Source organism: Tauraco erythrolophus, chromosome 1, assembly GCF_009769465.1.
Source record: "Tauraco erythrolophus isolate bTauEry1 chromosome 1, bTauEry1.pri, whole genome shotgun sequence".
NCBI lineage: Eukaryota > Metazoa > Chordata > Aves > Musophagiformes > Musophagidae > Tauraco > Tauraco erythrolophus.
Genome location: NC_141465.1, coordinates 38,094,939 through 38,122,420, shown reverse-complemented (window position 1 = coordinate 38,122,420; position 27,482 = coordinate 38,094,939). Strand labels below are relative to the sequence as shown.

Below are 27,482 nucleotides of genomic sequence, written 5' to 3'. Positions count from 1 at the left end.
CACTCTTCCAATAAGCCCACTGAAGCCAAAATGTACCCTCGTATTTCCATAGCTGACACTCTAGACATCGAAAGTCAAATTAAGTGACAACTGTAGAAGAAAAAATATCATCTCTAAGTTGGGGAGAACACAGTGGCAACAGAGGTGAAGATGACAGTGAGGATTGTTTTCAGCTAAAACGGACTGCCAAGAGCAGCCCTCAGTGCGTTCAGGGTACGTTGTACTGACATCCCACCAAGCCCTATGAAGTATCGGCCCTCGCGGAGCGCTCAGACAGAACTTCATCTCACCACCGACTGAGGTCCGAAACGACCTCCGAGGTTTACCGAGTGTAAAGCAATTAAGCACGAGACCACTGCGGAGCCTGTACTTGCAGTGATTATTTGTGTACTACAGTTTTATCAATGAGTTTACGCGTGTCTGTGCATAGAATCATAGAATGGTTAGGGTTGGAAGGGACCTTAAACATCATCTAGTTCATCAAGATCTTGATAACCATTCTATGATTCTATCTAGTTCCAAACCCCCTGCCATGGGCAGAGAAATCCTCCACTACACCAGGTTGCCCAAAGCCGCATCTAACCTGGCCTTGAACACTTCCAGGGATGGGGCATCCACAACTTCTCTGGGCAACCTGTTCCACTGCCTCACCACCCTCAATGTAAAAAATTTCTTCCTTATATCCAATCTAAATCTCCCCTCTTTCAGTTTAAATCCATTGCCCCTTGTCCTATCACTACATGCCCTTGTAAAAAGTCCCTCTCCAGCTTTCCTGCAGGCCCCCTTTAGGTACTGGAAAGCTGCTATAAGATCAGCCCGGAGCCTTCTCTTCTCAGGCTGAACAGCCCCAACTCTCTCAGCCTGTCTTCATAGCAGAGGTGCTCCAGCCCTTGAATCATCTCCGTGGCCCTCCTCTGGACTCGTTCCAACAAGTCCAAGCCCTTCTTATGTTGGGGACTCCAGAGTTGAACACAGTATTCCAGGTGGGGTCTCACAAGAGCAGAGTAGAGGGGCAGAATCACTTCCCTTGACCTGCTGGCCACACTTCTTTTGATAAAGCCCAGGATACGATTTGCTTTCTGGGCTGCCAGCACACATTGCCAGCTCATGTTGAGCTTCTCATCCACCAGCACTCCCAACCCTTTTTCCTCAGGGCTGCTCTCGATCCATTCTCCACCCAGCCTGTACTTGTGCTTGGGATTGCCCCGACCCACGTGCAGGACCTTGCACTTGGCCTTGTTGAACTTCATGAGGTTCACACAGGCCCACCTCTCCAGCATCTGGGAAAAATAACATATATGCATTTACTTAGCACGTGGATATCACAAATATCTCTGCAAATATTTGTACCAGGTGCCTGAAGGCTACAAACGTGACACATGACACTTTCTTATTTTCTGTGTACAGAAAGGCCAGAGTCAAAGTTAATTTTCACCTTTAATGAGCTCATGATTCTTTGTTATTTAATACTCTGTAAAAAGGTATTACAGATCAATAGATTATTGCAGTGACTTCTAAAGAACATGGACAGCCCTGAGGCTGAAAGTACAATATCACATACATGATGTAGTCATTGATACTATCTACTGCAGCATGAAGAAAAATACTTCTAAAATAAACAGTATTTAACTGAAAACATAGAACTGGAGCTTTCTTTCTTACAGTATGGTTTACATATCTATATCCCAAGAATAACATTTTAAAAAATGCTAGATCTTGAAAGGTCATAGATAAAAAGAGTCATGATGAAGATGAACCAGTTTTGCCCAGAAATGCTATAATGAGCACACTGCACAGTTTTTCAGCAAATCCTAGTTTTGCCAAGCTTCAAGAGGCAATAGCCTGAAATGTAAAAGCTTCCAAGTTGCCTAGCTAGTCCACTCATCCTGCTCTGGAAGGCCCAGTGACCCAGACTGCTTTACGACAGCGTGTCACCATAACTGTCTTTGCTGACATGAATGCCATCGGGAGGAGACGACTCAGGTCCTTACGATGCCAGGCCTAACAAAAAGCCTCCAACAAATCCACTGGACACCACGATGTTCTGTTTGATGAATTCTGTTGACTGAGAAGAAAAATAACATTTGTAAAGAAATGAGTCAGTTGTGTCTGACTGTAAGATTGAATACTTATCACAATTGCCTGGAAACAAGACTACTAAAATTATGGAAAGGGGTGCAGCTGGGAGCAACGTATTTAAAAATATATAAAACTAGATGGCAACTACCGGCACCAACGGGGTGGAACTGACTCTCAGCTGTCTTTAACAATGTATTTAAAACACAGCATTTTAAAAATCAAAATACAGAGGAATTGTCATAGCAATTTCATGCCAATACCACTCTTGTTTTGATTAAAGCAAGACAGATGTTTTACAAACTCCCTTGGCAAAAAAGCATGAGCACTAGCATAGCTTCAATTTTAATCACATGAAAAAAGTTAAAAAAACCCATTGTCTTTTGGAAGACTAGATCATTGGAAAAGAAATACACTTCACTCCGTTATGAGCCAGTTTCCTAAAAACTTAATTCCACAAAAAACACTTATGTATGACAACATTTGTATACAATATTTCATTAAGCAACAGCACAGAGTATAACACGTTATATCAAGCCATTTCATAAATCCTCCACTTCAAACACTTCGGATTAGCTAGTAGTGCCCAATTAGAAGAAAGCAACATAATCGGGAGAGGGGGAAACAAAAAAAAAAGAAAAAAAAAGGAAATAACCGAACCCCTCATCCTGTCCCACACATTTCTGCAGGGCAATGGAGGAGGACAGGTTAAGCTATCTGGGGTACGGCAGAAGCCAGAAAACCATCTCTGTTGAACTTCCGCTTCGCGTTCACATTAAAATTTAAGGTAATTTTTATCAACCTATGTGCAACTCCATACAGGTTAAATCTGAGACATGTGGCTGCTGTTAACATTGTCTGCAACATATTCCAAGTCAGAATTCACAGTTACTAAGAAAGAAACTTAGATCATCTGTATGAAATTTGAAAATATGTAAAAACAGGCTAAACATACTTTCTTTTTTTTAAAGACAAAACAATTAAATGAAAGTCTTGAAATGACAGATGAAATAGCCTCAAGTGACATTGATCAGTATCACAGGCTACCTCTTTTCAGCTTAGTATATAACTGGCAGATTATGAAGACAGACATTCTTCAAACTGTATAAAAATGAGAGAAAAACCACAACTCTAGTGGTTATAGCTTTTCTCCAGAAAGAAAGGTCAGTCCTTTCCAACCAAGTAATCGTGTTATCAGCAGACTAAGATGATGTGGGTTTGGTCTCCGCAGCTACCATGTTTTAACCACAGCACCCTCAACTCTTCACCATGTCATGACCTTACTGCTTTCTGACTCTCCAAGAATCTGCACAGGCTAAATGGCAAAGCCACTGGCAGTCCCTACGCTGTATCAGTTGTAGAAATGTATTAACTTTGAAGTTCCTGTGTCACCTTTGAAAGTGAAGAAAATAGAAAGCTAAATGAATAAAAGAGAATACAATCTGGTAACTTTTAATAAAATACACAGCTAGACCACTTCTGATGCCTTCTAGTTTTGCACCTGCATTTTCAACTAATCATCACCTGCAATGGAAGGCAAGAAAAACTAGCTGGTAGAAAACGGTTTATCACCTTAGACTTACCTCTTCAATTAGAGTATTGATTTCAGGTGCTGCCTTATTTGCACGCTTTTTTAACTGTTTTTTTGCTTTGTTTACATCTTTTTCAACTCTCTTCCAGTCAACTTGTACATATCCACTATGACTAGCAATCTAGGAAAATAAAAGGTATTTAGTACAGTTGTAGTTAACATTTTATGAGTCTAAATACAGTATCTTAGTGCCTACGTTTTTTTTCCATTTTTTCTTTTTTAATTACGGATATAGGAAAATACATTGTTCTAATGACAGCAGGTACTCTGCTTCAAACACTAGTATTTTCCACAATAACAGCAAATCAAATTAGAACAATGACAAAGTTCAATAGACTACTGTTAATTTTACCACTTCTCTACTGTTTAGACATAAAAGTTTTAAATAACAATATTTTTCCTTCAGCACTTACTGTAACTTTACTTGCAAGAAAAGGAAAGAGAAAAGCACGTTCATAGACAACAACGAAAAAACTGTTTCATCTCAGCTTCTTTCAGAATTGTGTCTGATTTGTGACAGGATATCTGGGAATAATCAGAATCATTCCTAGAAATACTGAAAATTATTACTTTATCCTACATAATTTAAACTGTTCAATAAAAATATTTAATACAAGAGAATTCTCATACTTTCTACAAAATCAATTACGTAGAGAAATAATATGGCTTGTGTACAGCACAAGTTCTGTAACATCAGCAAAACGGCTAAGTTTTAGGGGATTGTTCATACCAATTTACACTCAAACTGTCAAAATGCAACATCCGTAAGATTTTTAGCACGTTTAACCATCATTCCAACCCTTTGCCTTATTTCTCCTACTTGGACATGATCCTGGAAAAAAGTTATATGTTCTGTTACTTGATCAACATTGACAGTCCCACCAATTTCCTTAAGAAATTCACAAAAGAAATACATACTTATAGCTCAAAAAAAAAAAAAAAAAAAGTCAGGCAATTATTGCATGCTCTAAAGAACAGTTAAAACTTACTAATTGGGGAAAAAAGAGATGAAAAATCAAAACTAAGGATTACTGCATTTTTTAATGGCTAAACCAAATAGATACAGACCACTAAATTTAAACGTAAATGACTGTTATAGAAAAAAAAACAGTTTATAAAGAATAATAGTTCTCATATCCTCCTTAAGGTCATTTTTGGCAAATCCATGTAACATGTAACAGCAGTCTATGCAAATGGTACAACTGGTGAATAAAATTCACAGATAATGAAGTTTTGTGGAACAGATATTTAAATATACAATTTATTCAGTATAGCATAAAAAGTTTGACATCACTTCCAGGTGCTGAATTTTATTTTTCACAGTTCTTTCTCCTAAACCACTCAAATTCCACCATCTAACTTGTTCTAAAACAGCCACAATAATTAAGCAACATATTTTACCACAAATAAGAGTTTCATGATCCTGAAAAAAACCTTAAAATGAAGCAAGCGTCAGACAGATTTTGTCTAAATTAAAGTTCCTAAACAAAGTCCCTAAAAGACCACCTATTTAAGTAAACTTCAGTTTCTATATTTGAACAGGATTTAAAAAACAATTCACTGGACAAATGCAAAATCAATTTACTAAATATTATACTCTCTCTTAATTCACACCTCAAAATACAACTAAGTCATTGACCTTTCCTGTCTATTAGACACACGGGCAGTAGCATTAGGCAGGGACGGCTAATTAAAGACTGTCTATACAATATGAAAACACTAACAAGTCACTAGATGACATATCAGGAAAAAAAAAGAATGTTGCATGTTGGGGTATTTTTTTAATTATAAATTTAACATTACCACAAGAATTTAAAAAAGGCCCAAGTGTTGAATTAGTGCCTTCTAACTCATAAAACTGAAAACTAAATATGGACTGATCTACCCAGTCCAACACAATGTAAGAAATGCTAATGTATTTGCTTGCTTGGAAGCTGTAAAAAAAACCAACCCAAAACAAATGGACTTCAAAAGAAACATTTCATTAAGACTAATTAAATTATCTCAGTTATCATTTGTATCAAAACTCTGGTTCTCACTATGAAAATTATATTACTTTTCTCCCTGAACTTAGTAGCAGAAATCTTAAGTTCTGCTTTTGAGTTTTTGTATAAATCTATGAAATAAGCAAGAGAGGACAGTGTTTTGAACATAAAATTTACATCTGAGAAGAAAAGAAAAACAACTGTACTTCACTGCAGTAATAGTCAGAGCCGTGTCATATCTACTTTGGCTGCAGTCCTACTAATCATATAATGTTGTATGTACACACAGAAATAATCCCACTGAACTAAAACGTTGGTAAGACAGACTTCAATTTTTAGACCCTAATATATAATAAAAAAACCCTATTAGCTTACAACAGTAAATTTACACAAACACAAATTCTTAAAATTCATCAGTACTTTTAAACTCAGCCCCTACAATAACAAACTAAAATAATAATATTCCATTATCGGTTCCATACTTATATATATTAAGGAGTCACATTGGTCTATACATACATATATATATTCTTAAAAAGCCATATGACTCTTTAAGGGGGGTGTGTATATACATCTATATGTACAGAAAAATACATATGATAATAGAATAATATATATATTATATACATATCTCATATATCACATTAGTAAAGTTTATTTTTGTTCAAGATCTTCCAGAACTGTTGAAAAAATAGTAGATATTTTCAAAAAAAGCAATTGAAAAAAATCAAATCAATGCAGAATTACTAAAAATACATATATCCTTCTCTACACTGATCAAAGAAAACAGAGAATCAAATGGGAAGACTTCATTTGGGGGCAATACTAGAAAGGCAGGCAAGTGCTTCATTATTGTGAAACATTAAGAGTAACGAGCAAAAAAATGTTTATAAGTAAAAAATTTATATGGCGAGATGGGACAAAAGAGTTCTAATTTCCTCAAAGACAAAATCTCTCATACTAAAAAGCCCAACCAAGCCCAGAAGGCACATGTGGGGTCCCTGCGCTCAGCTGCTTGCACAGCAAACACAAGCCGTGTATATCTTGAGGTATTTTCTGGTCTTCAGATAGGCAGCAACTCCCACCACACTCAACCAGTTTCCAGAACAGATCTGACACGTCTCCAGCATCAACATGCAAAGTCAAGGAGGGACTGAGAAATGATACAACAGTTTTTGTAAGAGTTAAGCTGCAGAGGCTGTATCTTCAGCCACCGTCAGCTGGCACAGCTCCACTGTAACCAGTGAAACTACTCCAATACACAAAGGCAGAGAAACAATGCCCCTCCGTTTCATGCCAAAACCTGCCAGAAATATGGCATTTCTTTAAAAGGCAAACTTCCAACTACCGTTTCCTCAAAGCCTGCACACATCAACTGTCACATGGGACATTCAATACAAAACTGAATACAACTCTTTCTTATTAAGTCTCCACCCCCAGAAGCTCTCTCCCCACTTCACTGAGATGCCACAACATCATCATGGCATGGTATCAACAAACTCTGGTACAATGTATAGCCAAGGATATCTTAGAGTTTATTTTGCTTCTTGTATTGTTTTCAAAGATTTACTTTTCTTAAGTTAGAAAATAATTTAATGAAGAATTGAATTGAATTCATCAATGGCTTATTAATGGGATGAGGCAAAATATATTAGTGAAAGCACAAATAAGTGAAGAAAAATACCATTTCATGACAAAATAATAGCCAACACACATTGGAAAAACCTGCAATTTGTATGTTGACTGCAGAGCAAAAAGTAATGAAACCATTAATAAGGATATGGGAGTTTAAAAACAGAGAGAACAGGTGCTCGTTAAGAACAATTGTTTTTAACTAATTCATTATAGCAGAACCACACGCTTCCCGACTCTTTAGGATTTCACTAAACTGTGCTGTATAAACTAGAAGTTATACAAAGAAAATCCCTTACTTGTTATGAGAAATGGATTATATTTTCCTTAATATAGTGCATGGGTATTGCTCTTATTATCAGCATATTCGAAGAATTACATCTATTTCAATAAAAAAGGACAATTAATTGATCAAATTAAACTGCTGAAATATCCAGCAGAAAGAGGTGATAACAGATCCTAATTTTGAAAAACTATACAAATTACTTAATGTCACTTTTATCCTCTTCCTCAGACTACTGTTCATTTAATCTGTATTGAGACTGAAAAATTTCTAGATCACTTACAGAAATCTGAAAAATCTTTTTTGCTTCTTGTACAAACTGACACTCCAAAAATGTACCGCTTTCAGTTTCCTACTAGATTTCTTGAGATGAAGTCATCACACGCTGAAGAAAAAATGTATTTTTTTAATTTCAAGACTGAATGGGCTTTAGTCAAGAATCTTGCCTTCTGTACTTCTTGTTTTAGCAGGTAATTATGACATCAATATTGCAATCAGCAGTTGAAATGAAATCTGCAACTTCAGAGAAATTTACAGATAAAAAGTTTCTAGTCATCTGCTGAAATGCTCCTCTGCCCACTCAGGGGAAGCGCTGAACACGTATTCATAGGGAAATTAAAATCACCATGTGTGATCTTTAAATGAAAAAATTAAAGACTACAGAAATGTAATTACACTACAGAATTTATGACTCAGCTTTAAAATGCAAAACGTTTTGAATTAAAATGAAAGACCAAGGCATTTACTTCATTCCCTTCCAAGAAAATCTGATCTTACTTAATTAAAGATATAGACAACTCAATCAAAATATGCAACTCATTTTCCCTCTTGGATAATATTCCTTTTCAGATACACTGTAAATGAGATCAACCAAGAAATCAGACACTCAAACAAATGGCAAATCTATTTTACGTACAGGAAAGCTCCCCAAACTTCACAGCTCAACGAGCAAAAATACTGCACAAGTAATGTCTTTTAAGCAACTTGTTTTCCTTTGTCTAGAGGTCTTAATTTAACTTTTCAGCTTCCAGTAGTCAGAAGCAGTAATGAAGGCACCTGGAGGCAACATTCTGCCTGCTACCCCTGCATGCCGGGCCTCTGTTCTGTAGGCTCTTCAGTCATATTCAGATAAGAATTGTCATTAAAAGAGTTAAGACCAACGGCATACAACATGGGAAGAGAGATCTTTAAGTCAACTAGATGAAAAGGATGATGAATACTTCAAGATCCACTGCACACACATATATATATAAAAAGATTTAATTCTTCCCTCGTGATCCAGAAATACACATTACAGGCTAAAGCCATCCAGAGTACTCCATCAAATTGATTAATTTGCTGGCATAGCACATTTTGCCAAAAATTTGCATCTGGATGATTCCAAACCATTTCAGATTCAACACCCTTGAAAACTGATCTCCATGTTTAGGTATAAGCCTAGTAACCAGTGATTTCCAGGACATTTAAAAAGGTCATCAATGCACAATGGTGAAGTGGAATGAATGCTAATACTATAAAGCTTCATACCAAAATTATTTCTCTTTGACTTTTTATATTGTTGTTGATGCTTACTTTTGAGTAATTAAAAATAAAATATACTTTATATTTTTCAAAAACAACTTAAATCACAGAGTTCCAAGAGCATACATTCTCACCTAGAGCACTGCAGTTCAGTTTTATGTTTAGCATGGCGTACAAAAAACCCCACAAAACCAAAACCAAACCCAGTAGAGAACATGACCATGAAGGAAGTAAGAGCACTTCACACAATTGTGACATGCTGCTGTGCAATGCATCAGAAATCAGAGGTTTTACCCAAACCTTCCTGATCAATGGTTGACTGCAACAGCCATTACAATCAAAGGAACAACTAAAAGTGGGATATGCCTTTCAGAAATCCTCCAGGGTGATGTTGGAAAGAATAAAAAAAAAAAAAGTATGTATCTTTAACATCCTGTCTCAAAAAATGGTATATTATTGAACCTAAGTAGGCACCAGTCTATGTCTTCTAGAATGATTTGAAGAAAAATTAAAGCTCACAGGTACTAAGATATGAAAACTGCCAATTAAAAAAAAATAAGAACTACTTGGCATCTTACAGAAGGATATGTGAACTTCACTTAAAAGTTTCACCATCTAATGTAAAGGCTATCTGGAAATACATGCTCCTCTAACCACAATATCTCAAGAAAAATGCAAATGGTCACATCAGATAAGATTAAAAATTTTGGACTTGAAATCCATTTGAAGACAGGAATGCAACGAAGCTATCAGAAATCAGCAAAGCTTGAGAGGTTCAACAGATACAACTAGTTAATACAGCATGGGGGGAAAAGGGAAAACATGGATTTGTATCGGGACCAGAGCAAGCCTTCCAAGCAACTACTGAAGAAGCCTGCTTCTTCTAAAGCACTGATAAATTTCTCAAACCTATTGAAAATAAACACAGCTTAAATTCCTTGATCTCCCTAACCATAGGTTTACAGGCAGTTCCTCTAACCTCGCAATACTGAATCACATACAGCATCTCAGTTTCTGCACAGAAGTTTCTTTTGGCTTACTACAAACCATTTTACAGGACAGAGTAGATTCTGATTTACCACTGATTTTTATAAATGTCTCTTTTGTACACAATATTCCAGCTGAAATTTCAGTTTTTAACTGCTACGACTAAAGTGATGAAGCAGGTAAGAAACCTTCCTAATTAAATTTTACCCAACAGCTGTGTTTTTCCTATTGTTTAGTAAATAACATTTGCCAACTTATAAAGCATGAAATGCTACATACTTGAAGCAGAAGAAAGCCACCACCTACTGCAGTTGCTGCAAGCTTTCCGACTTTCTGGAACAAAAATCCCGCACACCTTAGGAGAACAAAACAAAACAAAAAAAACCCAGTCCAATGAAGTTGTCTGCTGAACAATACCACACTCCTAAATTCCCAACTACAACTATTACTACTTTTTCATTTAACAAAGCAAATGTATCATTTCAAATTTTAAAATTAGAATATTTAATACAAACAATATTTAATTAATAATGTCTTAACACAAGACAGCATGAGTAATGTTTGCTATTTCATGGCTGTCTGATGGCCCCTTTAAAGTAAGCTTGACACCTCCAGATCTTGTTGATATACAAAAGCTGTATGCTTGCTATTAAACACAGCATCTCAATAAAGCACAATGTAATAATGTAAAAGTGCCATTATAACTGTTCCCAAGGGGAAGGTAAATATACCATTATTTATCTTAACTACACAACCCATAACTTCAGTATCTCAGGTAAAAAGAAGTTACATTCCTACCACAAGAGTTAAAATCAGCAGGGCCCCTCTACTGGGACATGGCCTTGGTCTATTTTTAACAGATCAAAGCAATCAGAAAATTAATTATCTTGTTCCCAGTCTCCAAACACTTCAACATCAAATAGAGAACAGCATAGATATCGATATCATAGCATAGTTTGGGCAGGAAGGGACCTTTGGAGGTCATCTAGTCCAGCCACCTTCCCAAAACTGGGCCAGCTGCATAGTCTGATCCAACCTCCAAGCTAAATCAGGTTGCTCAGGTCCCAGTTCAGGCCAGCATTGAACATTTCGAAAGCTGATGGTTCCGTAACTTCTCTGGGCAACTCTGCTGTTGTTTGACCCACCCCCTGCCAGCCCACACACAGAGGGGAATTTTTTCCCCCCCTGCATATGAATAGGGAATTCATATTTATATACATGAATACACACAGAGGTATGTACATCTACAGATACTGAAGTATACAGTTTCCAGATCTTTCAATAAGCCAGTTTTTAATGGATGCCAGATGAACTATTCCCTAGAAGCACCAGAGTTCATGTATACACACCTAATTTTAAAAATAATTTTAAGGCTACAGAAGCAAATTAAAAAAAAAAAAATCAGACTGAAAGCTAAGCCTACGCTCCTTAAAGCTGTACTGAGCCTGGACATGACGATTTCATTTTTAGTCTATTTCACCTTCCAAATCTTGCATAATTCTGTTTTAAAAGTTACTGTGCTACCATAAAGTTGTTTTTCACTGAACTTAATTTTTTTAGAATACTAGAACAGACAAATACCATTCAAATACCTTTCACAAGTTACAAATACTTGGACGTAGTGGCTAAGACTGTGGCCATATTTTCCAGTTTAAGTTCTCATCTTTACTGTCTAGCTTTTACCATGAATTATTTTAGCATAACTATGCTGTGGTATCTCTCTTCAGTTAACATGAGAGCAGACAGTTGATTTGTTCAAAATAGCTCCAGCTGAATTTAGAAGAAAAAAGAAGCCTCTATAAAACAAGGCTCTTAATTGAAAAGATATTCTGCCACACATATTTTTCTTACCTTTAAAATACGTCTTAGCCATAGTATCATAACTAGGTTTCTAAATCTACAGTGGTAAGGAAATATGCTTTTCTATACAAACAAAAGGTATATGTGGTAATTTTCCATTTATTCCTTGTACTTTTAGAGTTCTGACATTTCCCCAAATCCTTTTCACAGGAACTGGTATGAGTTCGCTCAGATAACTGGTGTTTTACCAATACTACAAAACACTTTAGAATGATGAGTCAGAGTAATGAGTTAAGAAATTGTTCACACATGAACAATCTTGCTCAATGACAAAGAAAATCCTGTTAGAGAAGATACATTTATCTGCTTCCAATAGCCTTGGAAAGGGATCTTCTAACACAGTAAAAGGTCTAGCACAGTTATGAAAAGCAAAGCTCCCTCACCAGCCAGTCACGCCGCCCATCACAATCTGGGTAGCTACGGAATATTTTTCTACAATTGGTCCTGAATTCCGGCCAAACACACGATTCCACCAATGGTGACGCCGTGCATACTCTGTTAAATCCAACACTTCATAAGAATCATCATCACTTTCATGTTCTTGAAAAGAAAAAAAGAAAAAAGTTATTTTCTTAGTCATATAGTAAATTAACAATCCATGTAAAAACCCCAAACATTAACAGAACCATTTTTGGTATTAACTGGCTAATCCAATGGTTTAAATTGCAGCATATAGGCTACCTATGGTCCAGCAGCTCACAGAACAAAGGATTTTGAGATTTTTATCCCATAATCTTCAAGGTAAGGAATCTATAAAATCCATGACCAGCACAGACAATGTGAACAGCAATCTCCTACCTGCTCCAGTACAGGAACTAAGAGGCATCAGATGAAACTAGCAGGTAGCTAGCTCAACACACAAAAAAAGGAAGTCCTTCTCCTCTCCTTCACCCCCCACCCCACAGAAGCCCCAGTTAACCTATGGAACAGCTTGCTGCAGGACCTTGTAGATACTAAAAGCTGACTCCAAATATCAACCAAACAAATTAAAGAAGGAAAAAGAAGTCCACCAAGGGCTGTCAGACACAAAGACAACAACCATGGCTAATGAGGTCCTGGGCTGAAACAGCATTAAAAACATTCTGAGAAAGTATCACTACATGCTTACCCTGTTAAATCTTTCCTAGCTCAGCTGATGGCTTTCAGATACAGGATGCTGGGCTTTCATCTGACCTACTACAATTGGTCTATGATCGTAAGCAACGCAAAAGATGTCTAGCTTAAGAGAAAGCACGCAGATCTCTTCTGGATAGACCAAAACTTTTAAAGATTGAGACCTTCTGGCCTAGAGTTTTCCTCAGGGGCCAGATATTAGCATATGCTAATAAGACAAAACCAGACACTTCTGTTCCTTTTCCACAACAGATGAAATAGATGCAGCTGTGACTTCAATTAAGTTCCATACTTGGCAGGACAATTCTGTCAACATTTTCAAAATAGGCCTCATATAACTTCAAATTAGAGATCCTAAATACCACGTGTACTCAAACATCAAAGGGAAGAGATGGCTTAAATTTTTAAAAGAAAAATATTTTAAAAGCATTTAATAGTTCTATGGACATACACACATGAATTAAAGCCCACTTTGGTTAAACATATTTAAGGTGAAATATAAGTTCAGTAATGATGCTGGGACATTCCTCTCTTTCAGACGAAGAGAGGTTAAATTACTATCTAGCATTACGACGACTGTAGATATAAACATTCTATTAAAATGTCAGCAACTTTTTTAAACCCTTACTACAAGTATGGGTAAAAGGTTAGAGAATGTAAGAAACACACACCCCGGTATGAATTCTTTCTCTTTATTGTCACCTACGTGTTCTTGAGCACTAAAACATAAACAGCAAGACTCATAACGCTGAAGAGTTACTGAATCTTCTTTCTTTCCAACTTTGAGGTACTGAGTGCAAACTGTTTAACTTCTTTAAATGGAGAGCGTAAAAATGCCATCATCGACTGTTAGTTCCGTTGATTCTGCCCTAAATTATTACTATTCAAATCAAAACTCACACAAGCATAGCACGCTGTGCGGAAAATAATAACGCTAGCGCATTTTCTATGGATAAAAACCATGCCTTTCCTTGCAGGACACCATTACGCGCACTCAAAACCGTGCCTGTGCAAAAAGGCTTTACGCCATCAGACCACAACGCTACGCTTAAGGATCTGCACGCTAAAAGACGTGGAGACGACGGAGGCTGAGGGAACCGCTCCTCGCTTCCCCAGCGGGCCCCGCACGTTCAGCTCCGCAGCGTCCCGGGCCTCTGGCGAGGCCCCGCCGCCGCCAGAGCTCGCCGCCGCGCTGCCGCCGGCACCCCGGTTGTAAGGCGGCTTCCAGCCGCGGGGCTGCCGCTTCCCCCCGCCTCTGTGGCTCCGCGCCCGCCTCGGCGGCGTTTCGGCGCCACAGCGGAGCCCGGGCGGAGCGCGGGTCCGCGGTCCGACCCGCAGCCGCTGCCTCGGCCCGCGCGGCGACGAGCGCCAGCCACGCGCGAGACGCAGCGCGCAGGCGCTCCACCCCTCCCCCACCGCCCGCGCGGACGGGGGGGACGGACGGGGGAGGGGCAGAGGCCGGGCCATCCCTCCCCCGGCCCCGGGCGCCGGCACCGGCAGGGGGATCGGGCTGCCCCCCGCCCCGCAAGAAAGGGCGGCCGCCATGCCTCCTCCTCTCCCCCTTCCCCGCAACGGGACGAGACGGGGCAGGACGCGCCGCTGCGGACGTGCCCGAGCCCGCGGGGAGCCCACTGACCTGAGGCGGTGCGGGGCCGCCGCGCCGCCATGTTGGCCGGTGTTGACAGCGGAGCCGGGCGCGGGGCCGCCTCGCTCCGCCCCCAAAAGGCCGCTCTGCGCAGCCGACGGCCGCGCCGCGCTCCGCTCTCCCCCCGCCGCGGCACCGCCCCCTCGGCGGCCGCGGGGCGCCGGCGCGCAGGCGCGCGCTGCCCTTCCCCTCCCCTCCCCTCCCCCCTCCGCCAGCGGGAGCGCGAGCGCGAGGAGCGTTCGGGGACTCCCCTCGAGGCAGCGGGTGGTGTCATGGGCAGCGCGGGGGGAGGGAGGGGGGGGGGGGGGGGGGGTCCCCCGGCGCCGCGGAGGATTGTGGGGGCTGTAGTTCCGCCGGGGCGAGGCGGGGGGAGGGCGGCCATTGGGGCGGGGGTGGTGTCCGCCCTCCGCTCCCCGCGGGGCCGGCGCGGCGGGACGCGGTTTCTCGGCTCCTCGGGGCGGAGGCGCGGCCCTTCTGCCCCGGAAGGCTCAAGGGCAGAGGCCCGCGGCGTGTCCCTGCGGTGGTGGTCCGGAGGGTCGGCGGCCCGGGGCTTCCAGCCTGTTCGGTGGGAAGAGGGGGGACTTGCCCTGGTGATGTGCGTAAGGTCCTTAAAAAGTCTCAGGATAACTTATTTCTGTGGACGAGGAGTAAAGGGGTGGTGGCGGCGGCGGTCGTGGCTGGACAACGGGCCGCACGCAGCTGCGGCGTAGCGCGTGCAGCGGGGACGTGTGGGAACACACGTCGTGTTACCATTAAGTGTCCCATAAAAATTAATAACCAGCAAAGAAAACAAAACGCAAGGCCCTACAAAGAACAAATGTTTTAAGTCAATGCGAGCCGTGAAACGTTTAAATCAATTAAATCCGGGATCGCCTGAGCCCACTTTACTCCCTCCTTCAAAGCAAGGGTAAGTGCTGTCAGTGTTGTTTGGTGGGCTAAAAGCCAGACAATTTTATTTTATTGCTTTTATTTTGATTTTATTGTGTACTGCTCCATGCAACCTTTATAGCCATAGTGTAGACGTAGCTGACACGATAAGTACAGCTTGAGGAACGCTGTGGCAATATGAACATCAAGAAAACAAGAGAGTTCAGTTATTACAAACAATAAAAGAAAATTGGAAGCTGATTATTTTAAAATGTTGACAGTGTCTTATTTGGACTCCTATGTTGCCAATACACAAGAGGGGCAATCGTAATGAAAAACCCCATACTTTACTGCGTCATGTCATGAAGCGCTTCTTATAGAGGGAGAGTTATCTCCCTACATGCAAACAAAGCATTTAAGAGTCTAAATAACCCCTTAATTACACCAGCCTTATCAGACTTAAAAAAACCCAAAACAAACCAAAAAACACCATATGTTCTACGTGAAGGCACCTCTAAAATTAGCTCTGAGATTGAAGATACTGTATAAAACTTGAAGGTAGCTTATAAAATAGTGGCTTGCTTGTTAATTGATTTTTATTACAAACATTTGCCATCATGGTAAGCATGCCAGACAGAACTAGGTAATACACAGTTTTCCTTAAGATTTTCAATAAATCTGTACGCTTGCAGCCCAGAAAGCCAACCGTATCTTGGGCTGCATCAAAAGAAGCGTGGCCAGCAGGTTGAGGGAAGTGATTCTGCCCCTCTACTCTGCTCTCGTGAGACCCCACCTGGAATACTGTGTTCAGCTCTGGAGTCCCCAACACAAGAAGGACATGAAGCTGCTGCAGCGAGTCCAGAGGAGGCCACGAAGATGATCTGAGGCCTGGAGCACCTCTGCTATGAAGACAGGCTGAGAGAGTTGAGATTGTTCAGCCTGGAGAAGAGAAGGCTCCGGAGTGATCTTATTGCAGCCTTCCAGTACCTAAAGGGAGCCTACAGGAAAGCTGGAGAGGGACTTTTTACAAGGGTGTGTAGTGATAGGACAAGGGGCAATGGCTTTAAACTGATGAAGGGTAGATTTAGATTAGATATAAGGGAAAAATTCTTCCCTCTGAGGGTGGTGAGGTACTGGAACAGGTTGCCCAGAGAAGTTGTAGATGCGCCATCCCTGGAAGCGTTTAAGGCCAGACTGGATGAGGCTTTGGGCAACCTGGTGTAGTGGAGGGTTTCCCTGCCCATGGCAGGGGGATTGGAACTAGATGATCTTTAAGGTCTCTTCCAACCCTAACCATTCCATGATTCTCTGATTTTTGTATGGGACACAAATTTGTCTCTTACAGTTTGTTTTGACAAACACCTAACATCTTTGGACTTTTCCTGTTCAAACGTAATTTTTTCTTAATTCATTTCCCAAGCAATAGAATCATAGAATCATAGAATGGTTAGGGCTGGAAGGGACCTTCGAACGTCATCTAGTCCAACCCCCCTGCAAGGAACAGGGATATCTCCAACTAGATCACGTTGCTCAGGGCCTCATCCAACCGGGCCTTGAACGTCTCCAGGGATGGAGCATCCACCACCTCTCTGGGCAACCTGTTCCAGTGTTCTACAACTCTCATGGTAAAAAATTTTTTTCTAATATCCAACTTGAACCTACCTCCCTCTATTTTAAAACCATTACCCCTTGTCCTATCACAACTGGTCCTCCTGAACAGCCTCTCCCCATCTTTCCTGTAAGCCCCCTTGAGGTACTGGAAGACCGCTATAAGGTCACCCCGGAGCCTCCTCTTCTCCAGGCTGAACAGCCCCAACTCTTTCAGCCTGTCCTCATAGGAAAGGTGCTCCAGCCCTCTTATCATCTTCGTGGCCCTCCTCTGGACCCTCTCCAACTGGTCCATGTCCTTCTTATGTTGGGGGCTCCAGAACTGGACGCAGTACTCCAGGTGAGGTCTCACGAGGGCAGAGTAGAGGGGAAGAATCACCTCTCTCGACCTGCTGGCCACACTCCTCTTGATGCAGCCCAGGACGCGGTTGGCCTTCTGGGCCGCAAGAGCACATTGCCGGCTCATACTGAGCTTCTCATCCACCAGTACTCCCAAGTCCTTCTCCTCAGGGCTGCTCTCGATCCATTCTTCGCCCAGTCTGTATTTGTGCCTGGGATTGCCACGACCCAGATGTAGGACCTTGCATTTGGCCTGGTTGAACTTCATGAGGTTGGTACGGGCCCACCTCTCCAGCCTGTCGAGGTCCCTCTGGATGGCATCCCTCCCTTCCAGCGTGTCGACAGCACCACACAGCTTGGTGTCATCGGCGAACTTGCTGAGGGTGCACTCCATGCCACTGTCCACGTCACCGACAAAGATGTTGAAGAGGGCCAGGCCCAACATGGACCCCTGAGGGATGCCACTCGTGACCGGTCTCCACTTGGACATTGAGCCGTTGACCACTACTCTCTGAGTGCGGCCATTGAGCCAATTCCTTATCCACCGAGCCAATTCCTTATCCACCGAGTGGTCCATCCATCAAACCCATGCCTCTCTAGTTTAGAGAGAAGAATGTCGTGCGGGACAGTGTCAAAAGCTTTGCACAAGTCCAGGTAGATGATATCCATTGGTCGACCCTTGTCCACCGATGCTGTCACCCCATCATAAAAGGCCACCAAGTTGGTCAGGCACGATCTGCCTTTGGTGAAGCCATGTTGGCTGTCACCCACCACCTCCTTGCTCTCCATGTGCCTTAGCATGGTTCCCAGGAGAATCTGCTCCATGACCTTGCCAGGCACAGAGGTGAGGCTGACCGGCCTGTAGTTGCCCGGGTCCTCCTTGTTCCCCTTTTTAAAAATGGGGGTTATGTTCCCTCTCTTCCAGTCATCGGGGACCTCGCCAGACCGCCACGACTTCTCAAATACAATAGCCAGTGGCTTGGCAACTTCATCCGCCAGTTCCTTCAGGACCCGCGGATGGATCTCATCAGGTCCCATGGACTTGTGCACCTTCAAGTTCCTCAATAATGAAAAGCTTGTTGACTTTTATTGATAAATTAATTAATTTTTTTTTCTAACACCAGCAGTTTGTCCAAAAAAAAGACTTTGGAATGTGTTACACAGTGGAAGGCAGCATGCTACAAAACTAAAAAAGTTCCTTTCTTGGCTCCTTTCAGGATGCCAAGGCTGTACAGAAGGCATCCCAGCTAACTCTTCCATGGTATCTCTAGAAAAGGTTCACATTATCTGGATATTTTGAGTCTTCCTGATTCTTGTCAGTCTGGGTTTACAGCTGAGCGTATGCCTGCACAATATTGGTTGCTATGGCAGATGATCTCTTGGCCAGGAGAACAGAGAAGGTGCTTCGACTACCGCAGACAGACCTGTTGGCTGTTTTCAGTTTCGCAACTGTTGATGCAGTTGCAAACCCTACAGCAGTTTGTATAGATGGCTTTCAGCAGCTCTATTTCTGTCTCTCGGGGAGATCCCGGCAGATAATTTTTTACTACTGTTTACTCTTGTGGCTGAGTGCATCCCTGTGGAGCTCTTGCAACCTTTCGCTTCTCTTGTTCATTGCGTGGATAAGGCTGTAGAAGAGATAATAGAGAGAAAAGATTTTCAGCCTTAAACCTCGTTTTGTGTCTCAGTCAGTGCTTGAAATTTCTTAGCCCATGCCTGGCAGAGACAATCTCAAGTCTGTGCAAGATTTCCAAGTCAGGTGCCAATAAAGTAAGGGAGGTGGCCAGAAGATTGTACTTGGATTATGAGCCTCCTGGCTGAGGTATTCTTCTGTTTTCTATTACTTGAATTCTTAATATTTGTTTTCACTTTTTTTAAGCTATCGTGCATCAGTACTTCCCAGATGACTTTTCTTATGTCTGCACAAACAATTATATTCATTTCCCTTCAGAATGGAGAGATTTATATGATCGATACCTTTTTAAGACTAATATTAGAAACTGCATTATATTCTACATGCAACTTCTGTTTACATCAACTCAGAGACTGAAACTAGTCTAGAAAGCGGTGGTTTGCTTGTTGAATTGAACTTAAATACTTAGGTGTGCATTGACAAACTGCTGGATACTGAATTTCGCCTGAAGTTTAAGTGTTGTCGTATGACTTACCTGTTAGGCTGTGTCTGTGTCTCACACACAATTAGTGGTCCAACTACTACTCCAAGCTTAATGCCACTGTCCTGAGGTCCCTCTGATATTGGGGCTCATTCTCCTCATTGGTACAAATGCTACGTCTGCACCCTTCTCTTGGCCATGCCCACAGTGCTGTACTCTCAGGATACCCACACATCTCATCAAGTGCATTCACACATTGTCTGGTCCACAAGCCTTTGCAGCATTTTTGGCAAGACCATCCGTGTGCTTGTTTTGGATCCCACCTGCGTGTACCACAAACACACCAGGCAGCCCTGCCTCCCTTTGCACCCCTCTTGCCGAGTCAGGGCAGTGTGACAAGCTGAAAAGGAGGAGTTGGTGAAAAAGCCAGCAAAAGACCTTTCAGCAGGTTGTGGGACTCTGGTATGTCTCTTTTGGGATCAGGACGCACTCGCTTCCTAACACAAGACATTTCCCAAGGGGTGCCAGTTGTGGAGGGTGCAGCAGGTCTCTGGCAACCACAGCCACGTCCTCAGCTGCTCTCAGGTGGCTGCTGAGTGTGCCTTACGGCTGCCTGGGGTCTGCAGGCACTGGCTGCGGGATTGGCCTGATGCCGGCACAGAAAAACGCCACCAGGATTGCTCGTGCTTCCTGCAAACTTCACAACCTGTGCAGAGACAGCAAACCTGGTGGCTCCAGCAATCCAGAATATTTTGAAGGGCTTTTGACCAGCCCCACCATGATCTTTGGCATAATTGTGTTAGACTTTACCAAGGAGACCACATGTCATTCCAGCTCTGCAGCTGTGTGAAAAACCCCAAGCCCATTCAAATTAAGACACCTTGGTGCCTTCAGGCTATCTACAGGGACAAATTTTTCAAGGAAAGGTAGGCAACTTAAACTCAGTCCAAGTTTTGCTTTACCCTTAAAGGCTCTTCAGAAACAAAGAGTTTCCCTTTAGCATTCAGAAGAACTGTACAGAAAAATTGCTCTCTTTGCTCTGTAGTCCCTGGCTGCAAGTTCAGACTGTGCATCCACTGTCTGACCAGGTACCTGTGACAAGCAAGTTCACTACCATGGCTTGCAAGAGAACATACATGGGATACATAGCTTGCGAATACTAAAAAAACCCCCACACGATAAGAAACCCAAAGAACAAAAAGCAGAGGAGAGGCTGCGTGACTCCAATCCTACAGCTCTTTTGTGCTGCTGACCAGACTTTCAAGCTGGGACACACACACTTCACACTTGAATTTTTAACTGTCTTGTGTGGTTAATTATAAAACCTAAAGGCAACACAGACTGCAGGCCATCTTCACTAGGCCGTATATGCGAATGAAACTTACATTCTCAGCAGATTTACCCTAGTAAATACAGTTTGAATAACCTGACAATAAACACATTAGAAGGAGTGGATGATTCCTTTTCAAAAACCTGACTGGACATGCTGTTATTCAAAGCTCAATAGGCTGGCAAGTGATGGAGAGAAACGTCTTGTCAGATACAGGAAGGGATTTGGGTTCACAGTCCATTGAGATCCTGGCCAAGGGCTGCTTTGGGAAGGCAGCAGACTCTGACTCTTGGAGGTTACGACTGTTCTGTAGCAGCTGCCAGATTGTTTTTGGAGCAGGAGTGAAAGCTTGCACCATGAGTTATCCCAGCTCTTGAGTGCTTGGCAGAGAGGGACCATAATCTGAACTGTGATGCACTAGGAAGATGTTAAAATGGAGATCCTCCTCCCTGTAGTAGTAATGTTAAGAAATACATATCCTTCTGTCTTGTGCCATCTTCATATGAGACTTTTTACTTCATGCTTGTATTGGTTGTCTTCAACCTTCTTTTGTCACTTTCCTTAACTTTATAAAACGTTATTTATTAATGAGAATTTTTTTCAGTTTTATGATCATCATATAAGTTCTGCTTTTCCATTATGTAGTCCTCTAATCCTGTAACAGTCTCTTTCATCTTAGTTTGTTCATCCTACTGAAATTTCAATTAGAAATTCCCACTGCAATCCATATATAAGGAGAGGAGGAAAGGGCAGTGAAAGGGGTGTCTGTTGTTTAGATTAACTAACAGGAGTTTAAATTGTCCTTGCTGAAGGATTAAACTCATAGGTACAAAAAGAAAAACCTTAAATTTAGTGTGCTGTGAGAGGTTTTTAACAGGTAAGCATCAAAGGCATCTTCAAAGCAAGATGCACTGGATCCACAGCACCTGCATTTTAATTATTAAACAAAACCGGTGGTTAGTGTCAGGTAACTGTCTGTGACAGGATACATTCCCATGACCCTAACCTGGAAAAGTAAGGAAATAAAATTAAAAAGTTAAGGGGGAAGATTGATCTTTCCACTTCGTTTTATTTACAGCATTGTTAATAATGCAAGCTGATTATCCATTAATCTTTTGATCTCACCTCTGATCTGTTATTAGACTTGGACTGCAAAACTGAGCTTTGACCATGACCTCATGCTATTGTATAAATCCCATCAATGCATTTGGATGGTCTGTATGCCATGCGTGTGGCAAACGCTGAGATCATGATGAGAGGGGAGCTGGATTTTGCAGTAGAGCGCATGTCTGGTGCAGTTGAGCTCATTATTGCTTTAGGATCTCCCTGGGAGGTAGCTAATACTTAAGCGGTGGGAGCAGACTGCAGGAGATGACTACTGTGACTCATGAAGGTTAATCTTGCACGGTCAAAATGCTTAATAAAGACTGGAGTGTTGAGCTAAATTTGAGGCTTGTTGTGGTCACTTAGGCAAATAAAGGGCAAGGAGGGGACCTGAGAGTCTGAAAAAAAAGCAGGAAGTCTTGCAAGGCACTGGAAGGTTGTCTTTAATGTGATATAAGTGTCAACAAGATTCAGCTCGTCATATTCTTGTTGAAAAGAAATTCATCATTGTGCTGTGTTTGCGTGGTGGGGTTTGGTAGCTGTGGAGGGGCTGCAGAGATAGCCCCTGTAAAGAGCTGCCAGAAGCTTCTCGGGCTCCAAAACCAGTCGGACTGGTCTCTGGCCAGGTTGGACCCCCATCTCCTCTGGCCAGGGCCGAGCCAATCAGTGCCTCTGTGAATGCCCTATTTAAGAAGGGAACAAAGGAACCCGAGCCAAGCTTGCCCTGCCCTGGCCTCCCAGGCAGGTGGCTGCCTACATGGGGCCACCGTCACTCGACTGGAGATGGCCACGGTGGTGTGACTTGGAGAGCTCTAAAGGTCTCCGCTCCCGGAGCACCCACTGGGCCAAGTTTGTCCTTCTGGGACTGCTGAGGTTTGCGGGGCTGGTCAGGCCTGGAATGGCTGCAGCAGAGAGGACTGAAACACTGAAATGGCCACACAGACACCAAGGTCAGTGAAGATGGAGCGGGATGAGGTGTGCTGGAGCTGAGATTCCCCTGGAGCTTGTGGTGAGATGGCAGGTGGCCCCCCTGCTGCCCATGAGAAACACAGTGGAGCAGAGACTCACCTGCAGCCCGTGGAGAAGCCCATGCTGAAGCAGAGATGCCTGTGCCCAGAGGACTTTGTAGAGACTGTCTCCCATAGGAAAGGACCCTACGCTGCTGGAGACTGACAGTGGAGCAGAGATGCATCTGCAGTCTGCGGGAAGGGACTCCACACTGGAGCGGGTGGCTGCAACATAAGACACTGTGACTCTGTGGGAAAAGCCTGTGCTGGAGCAATCTGATGGGTAAGGATTGCATCCTGCAGGAAGGACTCACGTTGGAGAAATTCATGGAGGACTCTCTCCCGTGAGGAGGGACCCCATTTTGGAGCAGGGGAAGAGTGTGAGGAATCCTACCCCTGAGGAGGAAGGAGCGGCAAAAACAGTGTGTGATGAACTGACCTGCAACCCCCATTCCCCGTCCCCCTGCACTGCTGGGGGGTGAGGCAGAGCAGGGAAGAAGGGAGGGGTGGAGGGAAGGTGTTTTTAAGATCTGGCTTTGTTTCTCCTTGTCCTCTATGAATGAACTGTTAACGAATTAAACTGATTTGTCCCCAAGCTGACAAATGTTTGTTTTGCCCCGGGGCCGTGGTTGGCGGGTGCTCCCTTCCTGTTCTTATCTCCCTCAGGCCTTTTGTTACGTTTTTCTCCTCTCCACCTCACAGAGGGGAAGGAGTGAGTGAGCGACTGCCTGCTGGCTGTGCTAAACCACTATAGTCATTTATAAAATACTTTTCTCATGTATAAGTAAACTGTCTTACTTTCTGTTTTTTAAAAGAGAGTTCTGCAAAGTTTGTGTTATTGGTTTGCAGTTTTGTTGCAAGTAGAAAAATATAAGGTTTTTAACTTTGTGGAGGTAACCTTTGGCCTACTGTATATCTGTATCATAAAATTTAAGAAAAAAGGAACTGACTCTAATACTGTATTATTTTAGAGAAATTATTTAAACAGCTCTTAACCCTGATCGTGAATATAGTGATACATTTTATTTTTAAGTTGTCCTTTAGAGACAAATACCCGATTCCCTCATTATGTCTTGTAGATATTCAGGAGTTAGCTCAAGTATTCGGACAAACGAATGGAGAGAGTGAGAACGTGAACTGACAGAGGACCTTCTGGCAGTCTGTCTCGCCAAGAAAATGTAAGAAATTACTTTTTTAGAGAAGCTATGATGATGAATCAATCACACATACCACTTCCACAGTTTTAACAGATGTTCCTATTAAGGTTCTGTGGTGTTAAGTGCACATAAACCATTAAGAGAAAAATAAAACTCTTTTACATAACTTTTTACAAAGCTAACAGTTACAGGATAAAAACTGGGCAGGGCAGATTTAGAAACAATCCATAATTAAAAAGTTGAGGACCCTCCAGAAATGCCATCTGAGCGGCAAAGAGCCCAAAGAATTTCAGACTTTTCTGTTTGGGAAGCCCTGCACCAAGAAAAGGTTAAAAATCCTAAACTGAAGGGAAATATGGTAATAACGTTATTCATTTTCTTGCGAGAAATGAGAAACAATACAGCACTGTTATGAGTAAACACTAGACAGTATACAAAGAGAAAAGGTAATTCATGTGAGTCATCACTGCTGGCAAGGAAAAACCTTCAATCAGATACTGCTCTGCTAGTCATAGGTAGTAGTCATTGAAACACCTGGCTGCTCTCAGCTCACCTCAAGCTTATGAAGAGCCCTTCTATGCTTCCTGGTTTGGATGAAGTAAAACTCAATAAATTTGCCCCAGGTAACTGAAAACGTGCACATGGCCAACACAGTCAAACATGAGACTCCCAGAGTACAGGGCTGCCGCCAACTGCCCCGTTCCCTGTGGCTGTATCCCCTTCCTAGATACAGATCTCAAAATAACATTTCTCTGGCCAAAGGACTAGCTTACTTTAGCGGCCCTGAGGTTAGGAGAACTGGATTTGTTTTCCAAAGGTAATTTTCCTGCAAAGGTTGAGGCCTCTGGCAACTGGCTAGACAGACTGACAAGTTAGAGAGGCATTCCTTATTGCACTCATATGGAGTAACGGTACTTCGTCACCAAGGCTTTTCCTAACTTCACAATGGCAATGTAAAATAAAATTTAAATAATTTCTTTATAACAAAGATTAAGTCTTGAGAAATTCCCCAAAGAATCAGACTGTCATTTAGTTACCTTTCAAAGCTCAGTAATAATAGACTATATCACAGCATTGTTTCCAGTAGCACTGTTGATTTTTCCCGTTTTTAAATACTCAAGTCTTGATGTCTGATAAAATAGCAACACAGTTTGACAAAAATTGGAAGCAGAACATTGCCTCTGATAAAACTGTTCAAAGACAGATAATGTTCACCTTTTCCGCCTGATTTTCATTAATATTTGTTTCCATGGAAGTGTTCCACCCCCTGTGACTCATCACCACTGATCATCTTCAGCACTTACGGTCTCTCCAAGGACTCAACAATGATTTTAGCAGAGTGAGAGCTACACCTCCCTAAAGAAGAAGAAGCACTACTATGCAGAGCTTTCAGCACACGGCAGGACAGAGGCAGTGCTGTCTGCTGAAGCTATTTGGGACATAATTCTGAGTTAAACATCTGTAGCAGCAACAATCCTGAGTTTGACTGGACCTGAAAATGGCATGGGTAGAGATTAGAGGAGGAAACCTTGATTCTCTTCCTGTCGTTAACTCATTGCATTGACAATGACCAAGACACTCTGGCTCTACATGCAGAAGTTTTGGTTGCCATATATTTCCTGGCACTGACACCATCTGCCCAGTCCTACAGGCTGCAGCAACAGTGAGAACATGGTAGCAAGGGCTCCAGTTCAGTCATCAGTGTTTTAACATTGTTCTCATTTAGTCTTGTCTAGAGTTACTTGGAGGAGGATGACTGTGGGAGATTTGCTTGCTCCAGTTTCCAATTGGAATCAAAACCAGCATGTAGAGTTTTCTAGTCTATTCTTATAGTCACAGAACACACTCACTCACAAGAGGTCAAATAAAAACAACAGACCTACATGCAGGCAGGATTGCTTCTTGGAGGAACCTGCTTATGCTCATTTTTTAACATCTATTTCATACTGGGGGCTCTTGCTGGATATTTTTCAGATGGCAAACCCCATTTTGAATGTGGAGCTTGTTTGCTGCCTTTTTATTGTTCACCAAGATTTGGCTGAAGTTTTCGCAGGGACTGTGTGGAAACTGCACTGGCCACTGCTGGCAGCCAAGTTGTTTCTCAGTGCTCAGCCCCAGGAAACCATACATGTGCTGCACGGACGTAGGTCATGCAGGAGGACTGATCTGTATGTCACCTTGCAGAGGAAGAGGTTACAGAGAAACAGCTGTTGGGCACGATCTCCAGCATGTGCATTAAAAGATGCAATAAGCAGAGAGAAACAGATGTCATGATCCAAAGGAGAAGAGGAGTCATTCCAGGCTCCAGAAGAACCTGACTAGTACCTAAAAAGTGCTCAAAAGTGGTGAGAAAATTGAAGCTATGAAAAAGTATAGGCCTGTGTGTGTGTGCTTGTACATTTCTGTATGTTATGAGAGGTAAGATCAGGAGTGACTTACAGTTCAAAACCCTTTTGTGTCCATTTACCTCTACTTCCACATCTCTAAGGACATGGATGCCTTCAGGACTGCCCCAAGACCAGGCTTCTGTAAAGTGTGGGTGCTTGTGTTGCCAGAGGATTTTCTCTATCAGTATTAAGCTCCAAAGGCCTAGATAGACATGCTCTGGGACTCCGCTTCTCCAAAGTGATACTAACTCGTCAGTACGCACCACAGAGCTACGCCAAGCTGGCTGGAGCCACAGAAAGGTGGTAGAGATCCATGAATCTCAAAGTAGTTGACATCCATGTAGTCACCACGCAGCAGCATCTACCAGAGGGAACTACAGCAGGGGTTCACATCACCCGCCAGCTGGGACCTCACCCTGGAGTTACCAGGAGGGTGGTGAAAATAAGGAGGATGTTCTGATGATGATCATTAGAGTACATGTACATTATCTCTTTCTTGCTTACTCACAATGTATCACTAAAGTTAAAAAGTAAACTGGTGAGTGGATCATAAAACTGGGCATCAGCAACTCAATATTTTTGAAATACAACTTCAGAGCGTGTTATCTATAAACTTTGCTTTACAGTGTTTGGTGGTATTTATGTTTTTGCTTATTTGTATTTTGCATATTTTACGTGTATTCTATGTCCTGTAGGCAGTTCCTGAATTCAATTTAGATTTTTTTTTTCCTCTGATTGATCAGGACCAGCAAGTAATCTTTAGAAAATTGGTTTGTTCTGTTTGTTCCTGTCTTCTTCCTAAATGTGTTTGATGAGTGGGTGATTTGTTTGTGCTGTCGTTACGAAAACCATATGTTGATGTGGTCTTACGGAGGA

The 27,482-nt window shown here is 42.3% G+C and overlaps 1 protein-coding gene across 2 annotated transcripts; it reads right to left on the bottom strand.

The window, feature by feature from the left end:
- Positions 1–1,270: 1,270 nt before the first annotated feature.
- FUNDC1 (FUN14 domain containing 1) lies at positions 1,271–14,732 on the bottom strand. 2 transcript variants are annotated; one of them, XM_086608474.1, is made up of 5 exons: positions 14,685–14,732; positions 12,319–12,475; positions 10,355–10,430; positions 3,660–3,788; positions 1,271–2,065 (listed from the first exon to the last, which is right to left on the bottom strand). In XM_086608474.1, exons 1-5 carry the CDS (start codon positions 14,713–14,715, stop codon positions 1,988–1,990), a joined length of 471 nt encoding a protein of 156 aa, XP_086464600.1. In that variant the 5' UTR covers positions 14,716–14,732; the 3' UTR covers positions 1,271–1,987. The 2 variants fall into 2 exon arrangements, with proteins under 2 accessions (XP_086464600.1, XP_086464608.1); XM_086608482.1 differs by lacking the exon at positions 14,685–14,732 and adding an exon at positions 12,734–12,808.
- Positions 14,733–27,482: the final 12,750 nt, after the last annotated feature.